This window comes from Lates calcarifer, linkage group LG7_2 (assembly GCF_001640805.2).
Source record: "Lates calcarifer isolate ASB-BC8 linkage group LG7_2, TLL_Latcal_v3, whole genome shotgun sequence".
NCBI classification, from domain to species: Eukaryota; Metazoa; Chordata; class Actinopteri; family Centropomidae; genus Lates; species Lates calcarifer.
The window spans coordinates 2,662,513-2,684,545 of record NC_066854.1 but is presented as its reverse complement, the minus strand read 5'-3'; the positions used below and the strand labels follow the sequence as shown (position 1 = coordinate 2,684,545).

Genomic DNA, 22,033 nt, shown 5'->3' with positions numbered 1-22,033 from the left:
AAAGGTGAGGATTTACCAAACAAGGGAATAATCAGCAGATTAATGTAAAGAATTATAAACTGCAGCCCCCAAATTGCTCTTTAAATTCAAGTTCCTGCCCATTATGTAGTGGTGGTCTATTGAATTGGCCAGGATAACCTGGAATCAAGTCCTGTTGTTTGACCAGATGATCTTTAAATCTCACAGCTGATGATTTACACCCTCAGTCACATAAAACTCTGCAGTTCACACACACTTAGCTGCACAGGATTTTCTTTTACACATGGATGCACAGAAAACATGCATCCTCTTATATAAACCCATGAGCAGTCAAGCTTTACTCTGTCTAAATATAAAACAATATGTCGATTTGAATTATAGTACATTATGCAGACGAAGAACTACACACCATCATATGTAATGAACACACTTTCATTTTATTAATGGATACAAAGTTGATGAGGTTTAGTCAAAGTGTTTTATCAGACAGAAAAGAAGGATGAAATATAACAGCAGCTGACAAAACAGAAGCAGCAGCAGTGTGTTACATAAATTAATGATTTTCCACTCGAGAAAAAATGAATAAATTTTAACTTTATTGGTGCATGTTAAAGCAAAATCTTAAATATTTTCTCTTGCCTGTCACAGGAAGTAATAAAGCTGCATTTATTTTGTTAATTACATTAATAGGAATGATCATTATGTAATGTAGAGCTGCAACGATTAGTCAATCATCAGAAAGTAATTTGCAACTCATTTTGATAATCAATGAATCATTTCAGTCATTTTTCCAGCAAAAATCATTGAATTCAGCCTCAGCCGGCTTAAATATAAATATTTTCTGCTTTTCTCTTGTATAAATATTTTAAACTGAATATATTTATGTTTTAGTCTGTTGGTCCCACAAAACAAGACACTTGAAGATGCCACCTTAGATATTTTTCACTATTTCCTGACTCCTTTTGTTGACAAAAGTGATGATCAAGAGAATAATGAAAATCATTTTTTGTTGCAGCCCTAAAATAATCCTAAGAAGTAGTAAAAAATTGGCCAGTATTTGGGCAGTATGACTGTGGAGCAGGTATCAGATTTGGTATTAAGAAGATCAAGTCTGTATTGATGAGTCCATGATTGATGATGGAAAACACAAACACTCTGAACACCTGCAGAGAATAAAAAGCAGCTTCCTCCTTGTTATGACCTGATGCTACTGTTGGTGTGTTCGTGTGTGTGTGTGTGTGTGTGTGCAGCTCACCGCTCTCATCTGCGGCTTCATTATCAAACTGAGGAACTGTCTCCGTGACAACGGATTCCTCCGACAGCTCTACACCATCGGCCTGCTGGCTCAGTTTGAGTCCCTGCTCAGCACCTACGGTAACACACACACACACACACACACACACACACACACACACACACACAGAGGTTCCTTTTATCAGACGCAGTCAGAAACATCTCATGTTTTCACTGTTAGATCCTTATCAGCGGTCAGGGGATTCAGGGCCTTAAAAAGTCGTAACTTAAATTATTTTCTGCTGTGAAAGCACTGAAAAATGTGATGTAACAAATAAATCCTCCATTCTGGTTCTGTATCAGACTTCTGAGTGTGAAACAGGTGTTACTCTGAGTGATGGATTCTTCCTCTCAACCAGTGTAAATGTGTGTGTTGTAGGAGAGGAGCTGGCCATGTTGGAGGACATGAGCGTCGGCATCATGGACCTGCGTAATGTCACCTTTAAGGTAAAAAGACTCCACCATTGTCTCTATATATAACATAGTGTTTATATGTCATAGTTTGATGTCAAGCTAACATGAAACACAGACACATTCACAAACAACACCTCATTATCTTCACCTCCTTTTACTTTAAATCAGGATATAGGAAATTAAACTGCTTTTGTTTTTGGTTTAACTTCCCTCTGCTCCTGTTGTTTTTATTTCCCGTTCTATTCTTTTGAATTTCACTGACGTTTTAAACATTTGTCCTTTTGTTACCCTCACAGTGGAGACTGTGATGTGATGATATGTCCATTTAAACATCCTCTGGCATTTAACATTGTACATATACATGTATCTTGCTTTAAGGTGACCCAGGCCACCGGCAGCTCAGCACCCGACATGCTGCCGATCATCACCGGGAACCGTGATGGTTTCAACGTCCGCATCCCGCTGCCGGGAACCATGTTTGACGCATTGCCGCGGGAGATCCAGAGCGGCATGCTGCTGAGGGTTCAGCCGGTTCACTTCAACGTCGGCATCAATGAACAGCAGACGCTGGCTGAGAAGTGAGTGAGTCGGAGAAGAGGAGATGGACTAACTGAGGTTCTGTGACGTCGGAGAGACAGAGTCACATGATTTTGTGTTTGGATGAATTCAGAAAAACTTGTGTTTGTTTTTGTGGCTCAGGTTTGGAGACACGTCCCTGCAGGAGATCATAAACCTGGAGAGTCTGTCCAGACTAAATTCATACTATGAACAGTTCAAAGAAGTCCTGCCTGAGGACTGTGAGTACTGAAGAGTTCAGCAGTGAAAACAAAAGAACTACTTTTACATTGAAAAGTGTTTTCATTTTGTTCTCCTTTATACCTCTACTGCACTACACCTATTTTACAGGGAAAACATCCGACCAACAGGTCTTGTTGCTCCTGTATTTGTACTTTTGTCGATACACTTCAGCTGTTTTGACTCCTGTATTCCTCCCTCTTTGTTCCCTCTGTTCTTTCCCCCTCAGGCCTGCCAAGGTCTCGTTCTCAGACTTGTCTTCCTGAGCTGCTGAGGTTTCTGGGGCAGAACGTTCACGCAAGGAAGAACAAGAACGTGGACATCCTCTGGCAGGCGGCCGAGGTGAATCTAGATACAATTACTGGACAGACGAACAGCTGGAAATCATCTGCTAATGATGACATACGTTGTCTTTAAACTTTACCCACAGCACTGCCTCTCCCTCTTTACCCATAACTCAGACGCTTCTTCTTCCTCTCCTGATCTCAGATTTGTCGCCGGCTGAATGGGGTTCGTTTCACCAGCTGCAAAAGCGCCAAAGACCGCACGGCCATGTCAGTGACCCTGGAGCAGTGCCTGATCCTGCAGCACGAACACGGCATGGCGCCGCAGGTCTTCACACAGGCCCTCGACTGCATGCGCAGGTAGGACACCTTCACAGGGAATGACTGAATGAAAAACACACCACTACAAATCATACCTGGGCAAAAAAACAAACAAAAAACCCGCCTCTTTTTCATCACTTACTGCTTACATTCAGGTCTAAAAAAAACGATATTTATATTTTTTATTCAAATAAAGCCCCATTCAGATGAGATTAACATTACAGGAGGTTGTGGATATAATCTGTTATAAACATGGACACTCAGTTGGACAAAGGCGAAAAAGAAAGTATCAAAGTAATCTGGTTATAGTTGTCTGTACCTGCATGAGTACACTGCAAAGACGAACTGCTAACAGCTAGTTCTGCACACTATTAATGGCACTAATGTGCCAAAATGTAAACAAATGTAACTTTTTTTGGTTCCCAGATATGTCTATGTGTTGGTGCTAGCATGTTTTAGCATGTCAGATTTTCCATTGAGCTGATTAAAAAATAAAGTAGAACCTTTTCAGCACCTCAGTGCAGGCGATGTCAAAATCACCTAGAGAAATAAATCCAGTCTGAAAGGGGCTTTAGATGACATCTAAATGCCATATATTACTACAAAGATTTATTCAAATATCATTATTATTATTATATTTTTTAAAAATCTTTAAAATGTGTAGGATGTTTTGCCCATGTGTGATTTAATAAGTCATGCCACTGCCTGCTTCCTCTGTTAAACAAACTTGAACTTGAATATATTGAAATTCAGTTACTTCACCAGACTCTTGTCAAAAAAGTACAAATTTTGTTGATAACCGTTGCTGCCTTTCTGTTTTCGGAGATGACAAGGGTCTAGAGAAGAGTTACCTAACTGATATTCAAGTGAGAGGATCTTGCTTTGATTGCGTATCGGGTGCTTGTTGGTCTGTTTGTGAGTCTTTTTTGTCTGTACGTCCGTCTGCCGTCTCGTCTGTCTGTCTGTATGTTCGAAGCTAACCCACGCTGTGTCAGAGTCTGAGTTGCTAACAGGCTGGCAGTGCGTTTTTCCTTTAGCACTTGACCAACCATCATCATTATCTTTCTTTTCTTTTACCCCTCCTTCCTTTTCTTCATTCATTTCTAAATTATCTCAGACCCTCGCCTGTTGAAGGGGGGATAAAGAAAGATTTAGTTTGTCTTTACACCACAGTCATGTCAGACTTTTAGCAGCACTTGTTGCCACTTCAGGCTGTTTATTTTAAAAGGTTGGTTCACCCACATTACAGAACATATTCTCTCACTTTCTCACCTCTTCTGGTATTGAGCCGTTTTCTGAGTTGAGTTCAGTGGAGAAACATCACTTTGTAAACATAGCAGCAGATGAGTTTTGGTGTGCAGGGAATTTATTATTCCCAAACAGAGCATTATTGATATTGATCCACAGTGCTACAGCCTCCTGAAAATGTGATTTCCTCCTAGTTACAGCAACTCTCAGTAACAATATGAAAGTTTATACTCAAGTGTCAACTTTCTGTGTGTTCAAAGTGTGACTTTATGTTGTAAATATGTTGCTGTTAAGCCTGTGTAAAGGATGTAAACACACCTGTCTTCACTGTACCTGTGCTCAATAAAAGTCCCACAGATACTCGCATGATACAATGTCTCTTCACCTTTTCCTCCCCCCTTTTTCCCTCTCTCCTCACATCTCCCCCCCCTTTTTTCCCCTCCCCTCTGCCTCATCAGCCGACGAGCATGAGAATAATATTACATAGTTTGCATTATTTGGAATGGTTTTAAGTTGTGATGCATGTTTGGAAAAAGCTTGGAGATACTGTTCCACTTCCCTCCAGATTTCCCCTTCATCCCCCCGTTTTCCTTCTTGTCCATACATAGTTGAAAATAAGTGAATAATACACCCTTAAAAGACATTTTAAAGTTGAGTCCTGCACCTGTAATAGCTCTGTATGCATTTCTTACTTTATTTAAAGGGTGGTTTTCCCAGTTTGCACTTGGTTTTCATTTGTCACAAGTGAAACCAAGACGTTTTTCCCGCCATTTTTCCCTCCCTCCTTCACCCCATGTCTTAGAGGATATAAACATGGAGAGCCATTGCTGTATTTTCTTACCTTCTTTCCTTTTCTGATAGAAGCATCTTTCTTAATTTTCTCTTTTTTCTCTCTCTCCTCCTTCTCCTTTTTCCTCCTCCTCTGTTTCCCCGTTGTTTGTTTTACGATCGGCTCATTTTTTTCGCGGGATTTGTTTTGTTTTTATTATTCTGGTTGGTCCGTGATTCATTTCCATTCGTTGTGACCTCGATATGATTTTTATTACTTTGTTATATTGTTGTTGTTTTTCTGTCACTCTGTGGAAACTCTCATCATGGCTGTGGCCATTTTTCCATTTCACCTCTCTGCATGCCATCTGTTTATTTTGGCTTTGGTGTGACACATGCTACTCCTTCCCCGTGCATCTCCCTCCTTCCCTCCTCCTCCTCCTCTTCCTCCTCTTCCTCTTCTTTCATATTCTTCTCATTTCCTCCTTCCTCCTCCATCACCTTAAACTTTTTCTTCATCTGTTTCTGTCTCACTCTCCTCTTCCTTCTTCCTCCCTCCCTCCTCTCTGCCTTTCCTAATCTCTCCCCTTCCACCTCCTTTCCCTTCCTCCAACCTTTTTTTGCTGCTCCACACCTCCTCCTCCTCCTCTTCTTCTTCTCCTTCCTCCCGCCTCCCGTGACTCGGCAGCATTGGGACGAGGGAGGGGGTGATCCAGAAGAACCTGAGCGGCTTGCTGCCGGTGCGTGACTTCCGGCTGGACCCCAGCCTCCTGTACTCGCTGCCCCTGCTGGCCCTCAGCCCCAACCTCCTGGTGGTGTGGATCTTCCTCAGCGTGGCCTATTTCCTGGCCAAACTCCGCTGCAGCTGAACAGTCACGGGCGGCTAAACATAACGCACGGTCCAACGTTTGTGAGGAGGGGTGGGAATACTCCACACTGACTCCCGGGGTGTATCTGAAACTGTGCCACTGTCCTGTGAGTGTGTGTAGTTCATGCACACTGATACTGTACAGTATGTACACACTGTCCCACCCTGAATAAGGGCTTTACACTACCAATGCCCCATTGATCAAGGGCCCTGCCCTGCCCTCTTTTTTTTGTTTGTTTTGTTCATGGACACTTCCTGTTTTCTTTTTTTTTTTTAGCTTGGAGGGACTTCACATGGTTTACAGGCCTGGAAAAGTGTTGTAATTTACTTTATGAGACTCAAAACGTTCCATAGATTTGACATCAAGACTACGTCCACACTAAGCTGGCTAAATCTAGAAAGATCATGAACCATAACGTCTCTTTATTTTCCATCTGAAAACTACAAAACTGTGCATTGTCTCAGCTGCACAAACCTCCTGCTCGTATCACTTACTGTGTTTTAATACAGTCAAACTAAGTGATCTGTTTCTGTCAGTGGTGGAAAGTAACTTATTCTAGTACTGTGCTTAAGTACAATTTTGAAGTAGTTTACTTGCAATTTATGCAACTTAATACTTGTACTGCACTACATTTCAGGAGCAAATATTGTATTTTTTACTCCACTACATTTATCCGAAAGTTAAAGTTACTTTGTAAATTATGATTTTACGAACAAACACAAAATATGATGCATCGTTATAGATTTAACAACCACAGTGTTTGAAGTCAGTAAAGTTTCATTAAAGTGCTGTGTACCTGTTAAAGCCTCATTTATAATACTACAATAATATGAAATAAAATCCTGAAAGGGGCCATTCAGCCTAATGAGGACTTTTACTTTAGATACTTTAAGTACATTTTGCTGATTAACTTTTGTACTTAAGTAAAGTTTTGATTGCAGGACTTTAACATTTTTACAGAGTGGTATTGCTACTTTAATTTAAGTAAAATATACAAATTTTTCTTCCACCATTTAATCACAGGTCAGTCATTATTTTATGATCACAAAGCTGCGAGACAACTTAAAATAAACAGAGGTTAAAATTGTAATCCTTAAGATTTCAGTCCTGGTGGAACGATCGCGGATCTCTGTGACAAATTTCCTGTGACTGCTTCACAATAAAAGTCATTCTGTGTTTAAGCAGAGGAGCACAAAAACACAGCTCTCAAAAACAAGGGAAAAAAGCAATAAAATAAGGAAATGTTTCTTGAAATAATCAAAAGTATCTGCAAAAAGAACAAGCTAATTTCATTTGCCAATGTTTGAAAAACTTTTTGCTGATTTTAAGTTATATTTGTCCCATTTAATTGTCTTTTTTTGTTTGTTTTTGAGAGCTGAATTTTAACATTAGCTTTGTAATTCTGGCAATTCTAGTTTCAAGCAATAACTTACTCATAACCAGTGATAAAATCTCAGTAACAGAGTTATAATATCTTATTAACCTAATTAAGCTTGAAACAAGTGAAAAGTTCTGACATAAAAACTGCCCGATAAGAAGAAGTATCTAACACAAGCATATGTTGCCTTAGATTTCACTTTTTGCAGTGTTGAATGTGAAGAAGCAGCAGCTGAAAAAGGTTTCTATCAGTAACAGTAGTAACTTATTGATACAGCGAACAGGCTGATATCAGTGACATCAAATAGTCTTTATGTTTATGCAATTTGAATCCAACCTGAAAGAAAACTACTACAAAAAGTAGTTACAGATTAGAAATACATTGAGAGGCTATTACGGAAAAAAATCTTAATTAGTGCTTCATTAATAAGGATTACAGCTTTAATGACCGCTATAAAATAACAAAACAAGACTCAAAAACATCAGGCTGCTGCTTTTAAAAAAGCAAAAACCAAAACGTATTCAGATTCAGCCGGCTTAGTGTGAACATAGAGTCATTTCCTGTGAAAAAACTTCAGAGATAAAATATAAAAAGTCTGGATGATTATAACAGATGGAGTTCAGGATCCCTGTCTGCACACGTGGTTTATGATGATGAACAAGAATAAGGATATCAGACCCAATGAGGAAACTTGATGGATCTTCACATTTTTAGTGAATAGTGCCCTCTAATGGACAGATTGTGCTCCACCCTTGATGATCTGTGTGACTGTGAGTGAGTTCTCTGCCTTATTCTTCATTATAACAACACAAAACAGTCACTGGTAACAAAAAGAAAGTGACCGTTAGTATATTTCTGAAACAGAAATTACCCCTGAGTTGTGAATATGTATAAAAATAAGCAGATTATACATAAAGTTTTGTTTTCAGGAAAGAGTTATTGTTGATAGTAGCTATCATAAAACCTCATTTATAATTTAAGCTTTGCACAAACAGCTGGCTTTTTCTTTTAGCTTGTTTGATTTATCATTGTCTTCCATGTGCTTTTGCACTTAAAACAAGCTCAAATGCAGGAAACAGAAGCTTTTATTTTGGTGCCAAAATTAAGCAAGTCTACTTCGGCTTATATCTATTTTTTCAGGCAGCATTTGCTCGTTTTTATTTCTTTAGGTCTTCCTGCTTTTCTAGACAGTAGAAGGAGGTTGTTTGCTTCTACGTCAGCCTGTGCACTTTCCAGCAGATCTGGGTCAGTTATTACTTATCACTGACTGAAATAGCCTTTGTTTAGGAATTGTATTAATATTAGGAATGACTCAGTCTAGTCAATTCATTATCTGTGTCACAGTAGCAGATAAACTGAGGATCAAAGTATTTGAAAATGTATTTATAGTCCTGTTTGCTCAGAGGTAGATGAAGTGAACTCGCATAAATACATCAGCCAGACTAAGAAGAAGCCTCTGCACTCTCCTCATTGGGCCCACAGTACTTTAAATACCATGCATACCTCGCATTTGCAAATGAACAGGCCAGAAAGCCAAAGGATCAAGCCCCATGACAACACACATGACCCATTTCCTAAAGATAAGGAGCTGTGTGAATGAAGGGCAGTATGTGCATTTTCCTGTGTAGCAAGTTGTAGCAGAAACAGGCAAATACCCCGCCTTGAGTTTTATATTTGCACACTGTGTCTTCTCTGGTGGAATCAACCAGGAGGAGCAATGAAATCACACCAAATAAAAATATTTAGCTGTTGTAAACAGACAACTAAAATGAATTCTGCGCATCCTGGAGTGTACTATCCATGTTTATGTTTAACAGGTTAATTGATTAGTCAAAGAAAATAATCTGAACACTAGATAGTTAATTTATTTGTTTCCTGCTTAGATATTTATAACCTCCACTTCATGATTTTTTTAAATTTAAGGCCACAAAGTCCGGCCCACAAAACACACACATAATAGTACAGTTGTTTCATACTTTTATTGATTTTAATGGCTATGTGTATTCCTGTGTTAGAAGAGACTGAATTTAATATTAATAGTCCACCTGTCCTTTAAATTTAAAGGCCATTTCCACATTATTCAAGTTTTTTCTTAGCTCCAGTTGCCCTTGGTCTCTTCTTGCCTGGCTGAGGTCTTATTTAGAAGTTCACTTCATTTCTAAAAGCAGTGACATGTTTGATGTAGACACCTCTTCTATACTTTTCACTCCCTGAGATCGAGTGTTTGCTTCCACCTGCCTTCAGGGCGGGAGCATCCAACAATGGCACCGTTTTTTGGGAACACTTTAATTGGTCCCAGTGTGCCTCATCAGTTACAGTAAGTCAGTAACTCAGCCCACATCTGCTCTTCAGCTTCCATGCCAATGCAATTCAAGATTAGCTCTGTCTCGCCAATTGACAAAGTGAAATCTTTGTGCTCTTTAGGATGCAGTTTCTAATTGCCTAATGTAGGAATGTACGACTGTAGGATATTCAGGGGAAATGTGTTTGATTATGCAGTGTAGTACGGTGGTTTCTACACCCAACATTTATCTGTACCTGTTTACATTCATCCAGATGTTGAATTTGTTGTTTTAACTACGTACAGTACACAAAGACAAACTGGTACAGATTGCAGCTATTATTGTGAATATTAGCTTTACAGGGTCGAGTTGTGTAGAGTGATATGACGTGTTTACTTTGTTTATAGTTAAGCTTTAAGATGAACAAATGAGAAATGTGTCCACGTTTGTGCCAAACGCTCCCGTCAGGTTTTTATCAGGTGAATTCAGATTTGTAGGATCTGTGTTTTAAAGTATGTGATGTATTTGTCTGAATCCAGTCCACTTCCAGTTTAGTGTAGCCTTGAAATGGGTAGAAAATGAGTTAAATTAAACTTATTTCAGGCATATAATCTGTCTTGTCTATAAAGACAGTAAGAAAAAATATAATTTCCTAATTTAATCCTGCAAAAGTTTGGCATTTTTGCTTGAAAAATGACTACAATAGTCAACTACCATATTAATTACAATCAGTATGTCCTCAGATGGTTTCAGCTCAGATCTCACAGCTCCAAACTGATACTCTTGTTTGGGGAAGAAAAGAATTTAAGATGCTTTTGCTTACATATCATGCACTTTTCATATCTTCCTAGAAAATGTGTTATTTTGTGATGCTGTATGTGTGTCACCTCTGATATTGTTGTATTTTTGCAGCTAAATACCGACTGATATTTTCAGCACAAAATGATACAAAAACAGCTTTTATACCCTGAATCAACACACCTAAAGATAAGAAACCCAAAGTCCTCCGGTTACTTTACGCATTGAAAACCTGCATTGTAAAATCAATATCTTAGCTTGTGAAGCGAAATGAAAGAGTCAAGTCACCTTCCCGGAGTTTCGAGGGTCTGTCTCATTAAAATCGACCCAGTAAGGAAATGGATCAGGCCAAAAATATCCTCCTTTGGGAGTTTACCACACTCTGATGACCCCTAAAACCTCAAACACACACACTACAGTATAATGATTCAGGTGGTCCCACGTACAAGTAATGTGATTTTCTAAAAAGACTAGCTGTTTCCCCCGTTTTCAGTCATTCTGCTGCATTAAGCTAATTGGCTACTAACTGAAAGCTAGCTTTGTATTACATTTATAACATTTTTTTTAGTAGTACTGTGTGTGACACTCTTGTTTAGAGCTACCTCTGTGAGACAGAAGTTACAGTATATGTTAAACTTAGAGTATTATAATTACATCTAATATATAAATGCATAATCACTGAGCAGCAGGGATGTGAGGAAACGGTAACTGTTTGGTGTAAAGTGTTCAAGAAAAAGTCCCAGTGGAATAATATTTTACATTTTCGATAAACTTCAGATTAATGCCCCATATTTATATGTGCAGTTACACTAAAGTGCTTCCTAAAATATTTATTAAAACACATTATATCATTGACCTGAAAGAGAAATATCTCAATTTTGCCAATTCTTTTCTTTGTTTTTCCAGATGTATCAGAGAATATATTTGTACCGCTGTATATAAATTGTATTTAAATGCTTGTATTGCCTAAATGCTAATGTTTGCTATATATATATATGGTCTTAAGTTATTCCAAAGCAGAGTATAAATATATATATGAATAATCTATACAATGTGATTACTATGCTTGTGCCATAACGGTCATGCTGTGGTCACTTTATGTGTGTGATTACTGTGATATACATATGTATGTGCTTTAGTTTATCACAACTATTAACTGTTAATTTAATTACTTCTCATACTAATCTGTTGACATATTAACAGTTTGCATGTACTTTAAAACCCCTGAGCACTCCTGTTATATTATTTGTAATGTGTAAATAAAAATTGATTATGTTAATATCATCATAGATACTGAACTGCAAACTGTTATTATGTTAAAAGGAAGTTATTGCATTAACAGTTGTAACATGACACAAGTAGTTTCCTTATAGCACTAATCAAACTGATGGATTTCGGGGTCAGATATTAAATTTTGTTTGTCTTATGTGTTTTTTTCCCCACATTTATTTATAATCAGTGCTTTCCTTACGAGACTCAGCAGCAGTTTAATGTCAAAAGCTTTAGCATCGCTGTGTCCCATGCTACACGTTGCACTAAATGTACCACAAACCCAAGAAAACCTCCAGTCAGTGTGTCCTGAAAGCCACTGTCCTGTAATAAATGTTTTCTGCCTCCACCTGCAGAGTATAAACAGGCTTCAATGATATTTTGTGGTCTTTAAGATTAATCTGATGTGTCGTTATCCATTCCTTGTATCTCTGTCACTGAAGTTCTGTGTCTTAATTTAAGTTTTCTTTCCTCAACACTACACGCCTCAAATCTCTCTCCATGTATCTTGTTTGTCAATGTTTGTGTTTGTGTGTGGATGAAGTTGCGTAGTTTTTGCTGTTCCTCATTCAGTCTAAAGCAGTTTGGAAAAAAAGTCTTTACAGACCTCTTTACTTTACTGACCTCCACTGGTGTTCAGTTGGAACTGTAGCAACACCAGTAGCACTCAATAATTTACAATTATTACATTTTTAATCCAGTTTTTGACAATTAATTCAGTTATTTAAATAGTGACAACTGAATGATATGTGAAAATATCAAACATGTTTAGACTTTTTTTTTTTACTCTTAACAAGATGAACTGACTGATGCTTAACAATGAACAAACATTCAGAAGATGTACTGCAATATATGTGTGAGATGCACGACAAGTTGGCTTTTCACATACAAAACATTTAAGTTGAAAAGTCTACAGACGTGCATTCACTGTTATATTTTTTTCTTTCAGTTATATAAATGTGTCACCAACAGATACACGGAGCCAATGACCTGGAAGTAAAAACTTCCTATTGTTGTATTAGATTGAATTTTAGAGTAGAGAGGAAAGAGTAGATTTATTTTTGTTGTACTGGATCATTTAATCAGGTATTTGTACTGTTATGGAGCAATCAGAGACGTAATTTAATGTGATTCACACCAATCATCATCTCTACTTTTCTCTCATTCTGTCTGTGAACGCCCTCCCCTCTTTCTCCTCCTCCCTCCTTCATTCCCTCTGTGTCCTCCTCTGTCTCCTCAGCGAGGGCTGCAGGCGAGAAAACACTGTGAAGAACGTCGGATGCCGAAAGTACGCGTTTAACTCGCTGCAACTCAAAGCCTTCCCCAAACACTACCGACCACCCGACGGCACCTACGGCAAAGTCGAAACCTGATTGGACCGAGGAGAATAGTATGTTGGGATGTTTCGTTATTATTGGGCGACACTGTTTTGGGCCAGGATCAGATCAGGTACAATCAAGATACTGTGTTCAGAAACAGTTTAATTTGACCATCATGTCACCTGGTTACTGTTTCATAGGCTTTAGATTTGATTTGTTCGGAGGTAAACTCTGTGATCTAGAGTCACACTAAACCCAGATTTCTACCACTTTAGTATAACAACTGATTTTAGGGGCTGTATTAGTTTCTTATATCATAACATGCTGATAATAAGGATGTTTACCCAGGTAGGAGAAGTTCTTATTTTTTATGTACATGACCAGCGCTGCCTCACTCCTGATCAAGCACTGATATAATCAATACTAACCACACAAACATTTATGTTTCATTTCTAAAGTGAAAATCAGGAGAAACTGAAAGACTGTGAGAAAAGTCATAAAAACCACATGTTTAAAATTAGTTAAATAAAAGTAAAATAGGTAAAAACAGACATTTATCAGCTGTGAAGCCACAGTAATAATTAGTTTTTTCGTTATGTCTCGTGTCCATCTATGCAGTTAGGACATCTTCTGTAGAAGCTTTACATTAAATATTTAGGCTATGAAATTAATATTGTGGGAAAAAACTGAAAAACAACACCTAATTGCATTCAAAGGATAAGGTTTAAATTGTTCTTTATTTTCCATATTATCTACAAATCACGTGAAAAGACCAACAATACATCATTTTATGTTTAAATAATGTTTCTAAAACACCCAGGTACTGTTGTTTTTAGTAAGCGTTACTGTAACAGGAGGAAGTGGTGCATTTGTTAGGGACTATTTTCAGTGGCAGTAATCCACATTTGGTGCTCGAGTGAGTATTTGGGGCAGCAGGACGGTGTGGTTGTTTATCAGAAGAACAATAGAGAATATGACCTGACTTATCGTGACAGTCATCACTTTACAGACTGAAATCCTCATTTTCTGATGTAGATATTGTTCAAAGTTTTCAGCGCTCGGCTTTTCTTCATATTTCCTTTCACAACGATTGAAAACACACTGACCAGAAACAGACTATCAGCATTAACACTTAGTAAAAAAAAAGTGATCACTGACCTCGCTGTAGCAGAGGGAAAGAAGTTCCTATAATTATCAAATGTGTTTATTCCTGTTGAGAAGGGTTGAGAGGCCTGTTGATCATCACCTCAAAAACTCTGTGCCTTTTACATGTCTTTGTCGTCTCACTGCAGTGAATTGTAGAAACGGGGATAGTCTCTAATTGAAGTTTGATGAATGAAAAAAGGGAGTTTGGAGGCACCGGTCTAAAAACGATATTGTACTTCTCTCTATAACGGCCAGTTTTCACCTTCAAACGACTGTTCACAACTACAGACTTTTGCTCAAACCTCACCTACTTTCACACCTAGTTAATCACTGCATAAAATGGGTGTGATTCTCTGATTGTCATTGATGTTGAATTGTGTTGGGGGGTGGGGGCTCACATGCTGTTTTACAATCCAACAAGCACTTTGTTTAAAGCACACAAACGCCTTTTACATTTCCCTTCACATAGCTTGAAATACATCCGACCAGAGAGAAAGCCGCTCACCTTAATGAACTGCTGTCAGAGGTGATCAGTAAAACAATACAGCTCATTTACAGTCCAGAGAACTGAACTAAAATTTAGGATAATGAGAAAATATTCCTCAAGACGAGGTGTGAACATTGAGGACAAACTGTCAAATTTGAAAACAAAGGTTAATATAAAGTTGATTGATCACAGCTGGAGAAATTATATCTCTACAGTTGCACCTCTTTAGTCTAAGCTTAGTTTCTATGCAATTTGTTTTCATACTTAAATACTAACATTTTAAAAAAGCACGGGACATCTTCAAATCGTACACAGATAAAGACAGCAGTTTGGGGCCCGTTTTAACCCTGAAGCAGCTAAACTGGTTTAGAATTAACCGATTTCTACTTGAAAAAGTCAAGTGTTGTGGACCTTTCCTTCACTGCCACATTAATCTGCAATGATCTATTTGTACCACGAGGGGGAGTCATTGATCTTCAGTGACTTAGCTCTGCTGTGAAGCCACATCGCAGCCACTTATGTGCATATTTCAACAGTTAGGCACCATCACATGTGACATATTTTAGTAAAATGCATCTTACTGTAACATGAACCACACTGTCAGACTCACTGCTCATGGCAATCCTACTGCAGTCGACTTAGAAATACATTTCTATCTGTATTTACATCATTTACTTAGCAAAGATTTTTGTTCTGTCAGCGTACTGTGTAGAACATTTTACTTTCTGTCGATCTGTTCTCGGACGCTCGGGAAGAAGACATCTGTGAAGGTTTTAATGTTGCTGTATATTATAACTTGTCAATATCTGATACTGAAATAAATATACAATGGGTTTCAATTTGTCTTTACAGTCGGGTTAAGTGGGTAATGAGGAAAAATCCCATTTAGTTATCCAGTCTTAACTACACAAAATGCGTGTTTTCTTTCTCACTCTTTACTTTGATGTAGCATTATGTAAGAAAATGGAAACAGATCAGTTTATAGCACAGAAACATCACAGTTTTTATATCAGTTTCATGTCTAAAAGCTTTATGCAATAAAATGTCATTAGCTGTAAACTGTTGTTCCACACGTATGAAGCAAAACAGACAAACAAACATCACATTGGATTCATTTGAGGACTGTCCAAGTACTTGTTGATATTTTGAGTGAAAAATAGTTGGATTCCTGTGGATGTGAACAAGTTTTTATCGGCCCTTTTCACGGCAGACATGTTTGTAATAGAAAGAAAAGCACGCTGTGGTTTCAAGTTTGGCAGTAGGCCATGGCACAGTCGTACAAAAATATGTCTCGGGCAAAACATTTCACCCATATGTGACTGTTAAATGTGCCATTAATCTGCTGCCATACCAGCCTCAACTCTTCTGATTTCAGATCCCAACTCAGCCACAGGAGCGGTAGTGTGGATGACTGGGGAAAAAACAAACTGTTAACACTGTCGTCTAAAATATCATTTAATGTTTAGACATTGAAAGAAAATAGACCAAAAGTGCACAAAAATAAAATATGGTCGACGTGTGCAAAAGAACAGCTGCAAGATAAAACTAAGTGTCCAACACTCTTGGTTGCATGTAAAGCTTTGACTAAAAGACTCATAACTGTTGTTCAGTATGATTTTGGGTCTTGTTGAGGCCACGAAAGAGTCTAACAGCCTTCATATGACTGCGTGCGCTCTCTAAGAAATCATGTAACTTTTAAAATTTTTACGTAAACTTGTATCGTTTTATTATGAATCAGTAATTGGGATTAAAATTGAAATTCCGTATCATCCCATATAAATGTGTCCTAGAGAGGACACTGCTGGAGGCATTTTCACTTTGCAAAAAAAAAAAAGTAAGAGTAATTTGAACTGTAAAAACACAACACAGTGTCTTTGAGACAACTTTTCAGTCACATGAAAACCTGAACAAATTGTGTGAAATGCACATTAACACATCTGAAGGGAAACGAGCCCTCACACCGAGCTGTTGCTGTGTTGTGAATGGGTATATATTCTGTGGCAGTCAGCACCAGCAGCAGTCCTCAGGTTCACAGAAGCTTCACCAACATGAACACAATTTTCTTCATCGGCCAAATAATCGGCATCCTCCCCATCTCTGCCTTCCTGCTCTTCACCCTCGCCAAGCTGGTTTCCCGCCGTCGCCTCAACCATGTGGAGGACGGTTACGGCTACGCTGTGCTGATAACCGGCTGTGACAGCGGCTTCGGATACCAGCTGGCTCAGTGTTTGGACCACAAAGGGTTTGTGGTCTTTGCCGGGTGTTTGTCTCCAGAAGGAGCCGGTGCCCAGAGCCTGGCCAGACAGAGCTCCAGTAATCTGAAAATCCTCAAACTGGACGTCACCAGTGATGAAGATGTGCAGCAGGCGAAGAAGATGGTCCAGGACAACCTGCCAGAGAAAGGTGAGAGTTCAGCACACTTTAAAAAATTACACAACTGTGTTTGGATTCAGTTTTTAATGTGTATGGAGGCTAATTCTCTTGACACTGAGTGCTTATGTTGTGACATTAGGTGAGTGAGTTTTACTTTTTAGAAATTATTTTGATGTATCTCAAAACAATGACCTACATCATCATAATTTTTATTCTTTTACTGGAGGAAATGGGATTCTATTTGGTGTCAAAATTATAATAATATAGAAAATATAGGAAGTTGATAATTTTACTTTTAACAATAATTTTGACTTGCTTCATGACTTACAATCTCATATTCTTTTTGTTATTATTTCTTAACACTCTCTTTTCTGGGTGTAAATAAATGTATGTATCTAATAAGTGTAAATTCAAAGATAACTGGGCTTGCCTGATGGTTCTTGAGGACGTTTCACCTCATTAGAAAGGGTTATTCTGGTCTAGTCGGTCACATTTGGGCCGTGAGTCATTAGGGTCACATGGTATGAATGGCTGTTAAGCTGCTTGATCTCAAAACTGCATTGTTGCTGATAAGTTCCAGTTTCAGGTGGATGGCTTCTTTCACTCCTCACTCACAAATGTAAACATGTCCCTTAATTTAGAAACTACTGTTCACTGTAATCGTTCCCTGAAACCTCTCGACTACATTGGATGCAAACTGAATCATTTCATCACATTTTAATCCTTTAAAGATCTCTCATCTCTGTCTGAAGGATAACCTCTGACCTTTCTACTCACAGGTCTGTGGGCGGTCGTAAACAACGCCGGGGTCTCGGACTGGGCCGAGATCGAATGGAGCACTATTGAGGATTTCCGCAACATGGTTGACATCAACCTGTTCGGCTGCATCAGGACCTCTATCGCATTTCTACCTTTGGTTCGTGCTGCTAAAGGTACGATTACACGTCACTCACTACACTATACCTCCCTCTCCTTACTGTAGTGATATTAATAATAAAAAATGACTGTTTCCTGACTGCTGCAGGTCGGATGGTTTATGTGTCAAGCATCTTCGCCTTCTTCAACTGCCTGAACATGGGAGCGTACAGCGTGTCAAAGAGGGGACTGGAGGCGTTTGCAGATTGCTTGAGGGTTGAAATGGCCAGTTTTGGCGTGAAGGTGCAGTAATGCTGGAATAAAAAACACACACACACACAAATCCTGTGACACTGTGGGAAGTCTGTGGTGGATAAATGCGATGCCTGTGGGTAAATAAGACAAAACTAACTTTTAGAGTTTGCTTGTTTTTTACATGATGTCATTTATTCAGCATAAATTGAATTGAATTGAATTTTATTATCATTTAGATATATGTATGGAATCTCCACAGGGGAAAAAAAACAAATGAAATGCTGGAATTGAAATTTAAAAAAAAGTCACTCATAGTTTTGAGATAGTAATATAAATTTATGACGGTTTTCATTTGTTTTATGCAACTTCCATTCTCAATCTCACCATTTTGCCTTAATGAAATATTTTTTTTTCTTCCTTAGTCAAAACTTTGAGCTGCTGTTTACAAATTTGCTTCACTATGAAAACTATGACTGATTTTGACTTGGTAAATCAAAATTTCCACTTTTAATTTCATAATTTTGAGATAATAAGGTAACTGGCTATAATATTTCTATTTTCAGGTCAGCATCATCCAGCCGGGTAATTTCGGCCGAGCCACCAACATCTTGAGGATGAAATCAGCTTTGGATATCTGGGAGAAACTAGACGACGAGCGAAAGCAAACCTTCAACCATCAGTACATCGAGCTGGCCAGTGAGTACTTCATGTCAATGTGCAAGTCGGGATTCAAGGACGCCAACCTGGTCATCAACGCAATGCTGCACGCAGTCATGTCCGCTCAGCCAAAGTACAGATACCTGCTGGTCTCTGCGATGGACAGGTTTTTCTTCCAGCTCTTCCCTTTCCTCCCCACTGTCCTCACTGATGCTGTGTTTTCTTTTAGCTCCATGTACACCAAAAGAAAAGAAATGCTTTACGTGAAATAGGAAAGACAGTTATGAGGTTATTTTTCATTTCTTCATTTTCAGTGTACTTATCCTGTCATTATTAGCACCATGATTATTCCTGGTCTTGTATCTTCTCTGAGCTGCTGCTTTTTCCCTCATTATTTAAAGATATACAGATATACATATGTATGAACAAACACTTTATACCTAATGATGTGTGTAATCCTAATAAAGCATATACCCAATCATATTTGTGTTTACCTGCATAGTTATTTACATATCAAACAGTCATGAAACCTGTGCATGGACATGAATTTATCTTTTTTTCATGGCCCTGCACGACTTTCAAATTCATGTATTTCAGGTAGAAACTTAAGTTTTGAAAGAGGTTTCAGGCACAGTTGAAGAGCTTGACAGCCTCAGACATGGTGGTTCATTTAAATGTACATGTAACAAATAAGAAAAACAGTAAATACATAAACAGGTGAATACATGGATAGATTTTGAATGAACACATCGACAAACAAATAATCATTTAAAACAAATAAAATACAGTCTGTCTGTCCACTCCTATTTCATTTCCTGATTAATATTCCATGGTTATTATCAGCTATAATCAATACTTCCATGCTGACAGTTTATCAAACAATAATGTGACAATGTGAGAGAAGTCACCTGTCACTTTAATGTAAAGATTTATAGAGAAATAAGTCATCCTGCTACTTCTGATCAGTATAATGATTAACTGTGTGTCTTGTAGGAGACAGGAGTTAGTGCAATAACGTCATTCTGCAGTTGAACTGGTGAGAAAAAAAACAAGCTCCAATCTGTGAGATCCACCATCCGTCATCCCATGAAATTGGGATTTTATTTTCCTGGTAAAATGTGACATTTTTCTGGGTAACTTGCGTAAGACTAAAAGTGAAACTTCTGAGTGGTTTGTGTTGCAAACGGCCATGGTTTGGCAAGAAGAGGGTTTGATAAGAATAAGGTTAGATGAGAATAAAAAGTGTGATTCATGACAAATAAAACATGGTTGTTCAGTTTAATATTCTGGGGTTTAGCGGCCGCACACTCACATGGCCTGGAATGACCTGTTAGCAGCTGGTGGCTAATGTTAGCCAATTTAACACTTTTGCAATCAAATGCTTTTTTCATCATCAGTGACTAACATGAATCAACATTCATCATTAATCACTGCTTGTTTTTTGCTCCTCAGATTGTGCTCTTGAACGTGTCCTAAATTCTCTGAACTTGAGTTTGGTTACAGAAAGTGATTTTCCAGTTTTAACATCCCATTAAACCATATAACACCGAGGAATCTCACGCTTTAACGAGCTTCACTAACTTGCTTCTGCCAAGTCAAGTCACACAGTGAGAGTTTTGTTTTTAGTGGCCGTCAGTTTGTGAACAGCAGGCGCTGACATCTGCCCGATCACCTGCTGTCTATCACAGTACATATGGACCCACTGAACCCTTTGTCAGACTGAGAGAGTTCTGTCAGGACTTTTCCAACGCCAATCACTGCCTTTAAAGGGGCCATACACAAGTTTTTGCTGTTGCTAAATAACTAATGTTAGCATTAATAGTTTACTTACCAGCTGCATCATCCATCATTCCATGAAATTAGGGTTTTATTTCCCTGGAAAGATGCAACTCCTTCTGCGTAAATTGCATAAGACTAAGAGAGAAAGCTTTGACGGGAGTTGTGTTTTGGGACAATCACAAACAGCCATGGTTTGGCAAAGATTAGCACCGGCAGTGGTTGGTAAGAATATCAGAGAAGAGGAAGATTTTAACTTCTGGGAAAAGAGAAAGAGGACACATTAATTTTCTTACAAATAAAAGGTTGGATTCATGAGAAATAAAACAAAAGTGTTCAGTTTGATGCTCTGAGGTTTGCAGCCACAGCCTCACATGGCCTGGTATGACCTGCTGATTTAACACGCTGCAGAGAGAGAGACTGCTTTTTAAAATTAAAATTTAAAAATTAAAAATCTGGTGATTATTCTTTTTATCGTCAATGAATTGTTCAGTCTGTAAAATGCCATTAACAATCTCAGTAATGTCTTTAAACCAGAAAACATTCGTCTGCTGAAACAATTAGTTGATGATTGATTTTCCTGCGACTAACAGACTAATCATCACATCTTTACGTACATTAGAGTACGTAAAGAAAATACACGACGTCCCAGACAGATTTATTTTCTACATTTACTGTGTCCACGTCCTCTATGACCATCTTGAGTTGTGCATGTAGCAACACTGGTGCGATGCCTCTAAACCCTTTTATTGTTTGGTGCTCTTTTTATTTATTTATTTTATTTCCTTGCAGGGAAATCCTGACAGTGAAATCTACAACATCATGGCCAGTCACTTAATGTATATAAGGACAGTTCTTGTTTTTAGTGGACTTAAACCCGGGTCAGTTGAACAACAACGGCTTTATAGCAAATTTCTACAAGTTTGTCACAGAGCAAACTAAGCCTCAATTGTGGCAACAGTGTGAAAGTCAGGCAACAGGCAGCTGACTGCTCAGACTTGTGTATAGAAGTTTTATTGTTAGAAGTTTTACGCGCGCTGCCCTGGTTTGGACAGTTTGCAGGACTTTAGGTTTTGTCTTTGTCACATCAACACACAGTTGTAGCCAATGCGGTAGACAGTGCTTTTAATAATAGATCGGGGCAAAGAGGCTACAAATTCCAAACTGTGGATGCTTCAGACGTATCTTCTAAATAATTTTTTGACCTCTGATCACCAAATTCTTAACAGTTTATCCTTGAGTCCAAGTGAAGTTTTGTGCCAAATTTGAACAGCTTTCTTGAGATATCACATTCACGAGAACGGATCAGACAAACAGGCGACCTGATACTGGGAACCTGGCGACTCTGCTCTACAATTAGGGAACATCTTTTGTAGGAATGATGATAGAAACAAGCTGCTTTGGGTCACGGAGGCCCAACATCTTTATTAAGACACTTGTTGTTTTTTCCTCTAATTTGTCACCTGC

The 22,033-nt window shown here is 38.4% G+C and overlaps 2 protein-coding genes across 13 annotated transcripts in view; both read left to right on the top strand.

Moving 5' to 3' along the window:
• The window catches only part of LOC108873064 (inositol polyphosphate-4-phosphatase type I A), a 43,626-nt gene extending 28,137 nt beyond the window's left edge, over positions 1–15,489 (top strand). For 7 of the 12 annotated variants that reach the window (XM_018661135.2, XM_018661134.2, XM_018661139.2 and 4 more), the window contains 7 exons: positions 1,230–1,353; positions 1,652–1,719; positions 2,065–2,264; positions 2,386–2,483; positions 2,711–2,823; positions 2,971–3,125; positions 5,791–12,077. In XM_018661135.2, the coding sequence (XP_018516651.1) occupies positions 1,230–1,353; positions 1,652–1,719; positions 2,065–2,264; positions 2,386–2,483; positions 2,711–2,823; positions 2,971–3,125; positions 5,791–5,971 (939 nt within the window). In that variant the 3' untranslated portion in view covers positions 5,972–12,077. Of the gene's footprint in view, positions 1–1,229; positions 1,354–1,651; positions 1,720–2,064; positions 2,265–2,385; positions 2,484–2,710; positions 2,824–2,970; positions 3,126–5,790; positions 12,078–12,938 lie in introns of those variants that run through there. The other 5 variants (XM_051066115.1, XM_051066114.1, XM_018661143.2 and 2 more) reach the window with 1 other exon arrangement.
• Positions 15,490–15,629: 140 nt separating this feature from the next.
• Positions 15,630–19,273, top strand: zgc:113142 (uncharacterized protein LOC503524 homolog). The gene is made up of 4 exons (XM_018661224.2): positions 15,630–17,053; positions 17,803–17,955; positions 18,048–18,181; positions 18,697–19,273. Exons 1-4 carry the CDS (start codon positions 16,633–16,635, stop codon positions 19,060–19,062), a joined length of 1,074 nt encoding a protein of 357 aa, XP_018516740.1. The 5' UTR covers positions 15,630–16,632; the 3' UTR covers positions 19,063–19,273.
• The last annotated feature ends 2,760 nt before the right edge of the window (positions 19,274–22,033 follow it).

What these genes read in the sequence shown, in the direction of transcription:
- zgc:113142 (XM_018661224.2), top strand. Translation starts at nt 16,633, where the DNA reads ATGGGTATATATTCTGTGGCAGTCAGCACCAGCAGCAGTCCTCAGGTT. An exon ending in TTTGGTTCGTGCTGCTAAAG is followed by an intron (nt 17,956 to 18,047) that starts GTACGATTACAC and finishes TGACTGCTGCAG; the next exon opens with GTCGGATGGTTTATGTGTCA. An exon ending in TGGCCAGTTTTGGCGTGAAG is followed by an intron (nt 18,182 to 18,696) that starts GTGCAGTAATGC and finishes TTCTATTTTCAG; the next exon opens with GTCAGCATCATCCAGCCGGG.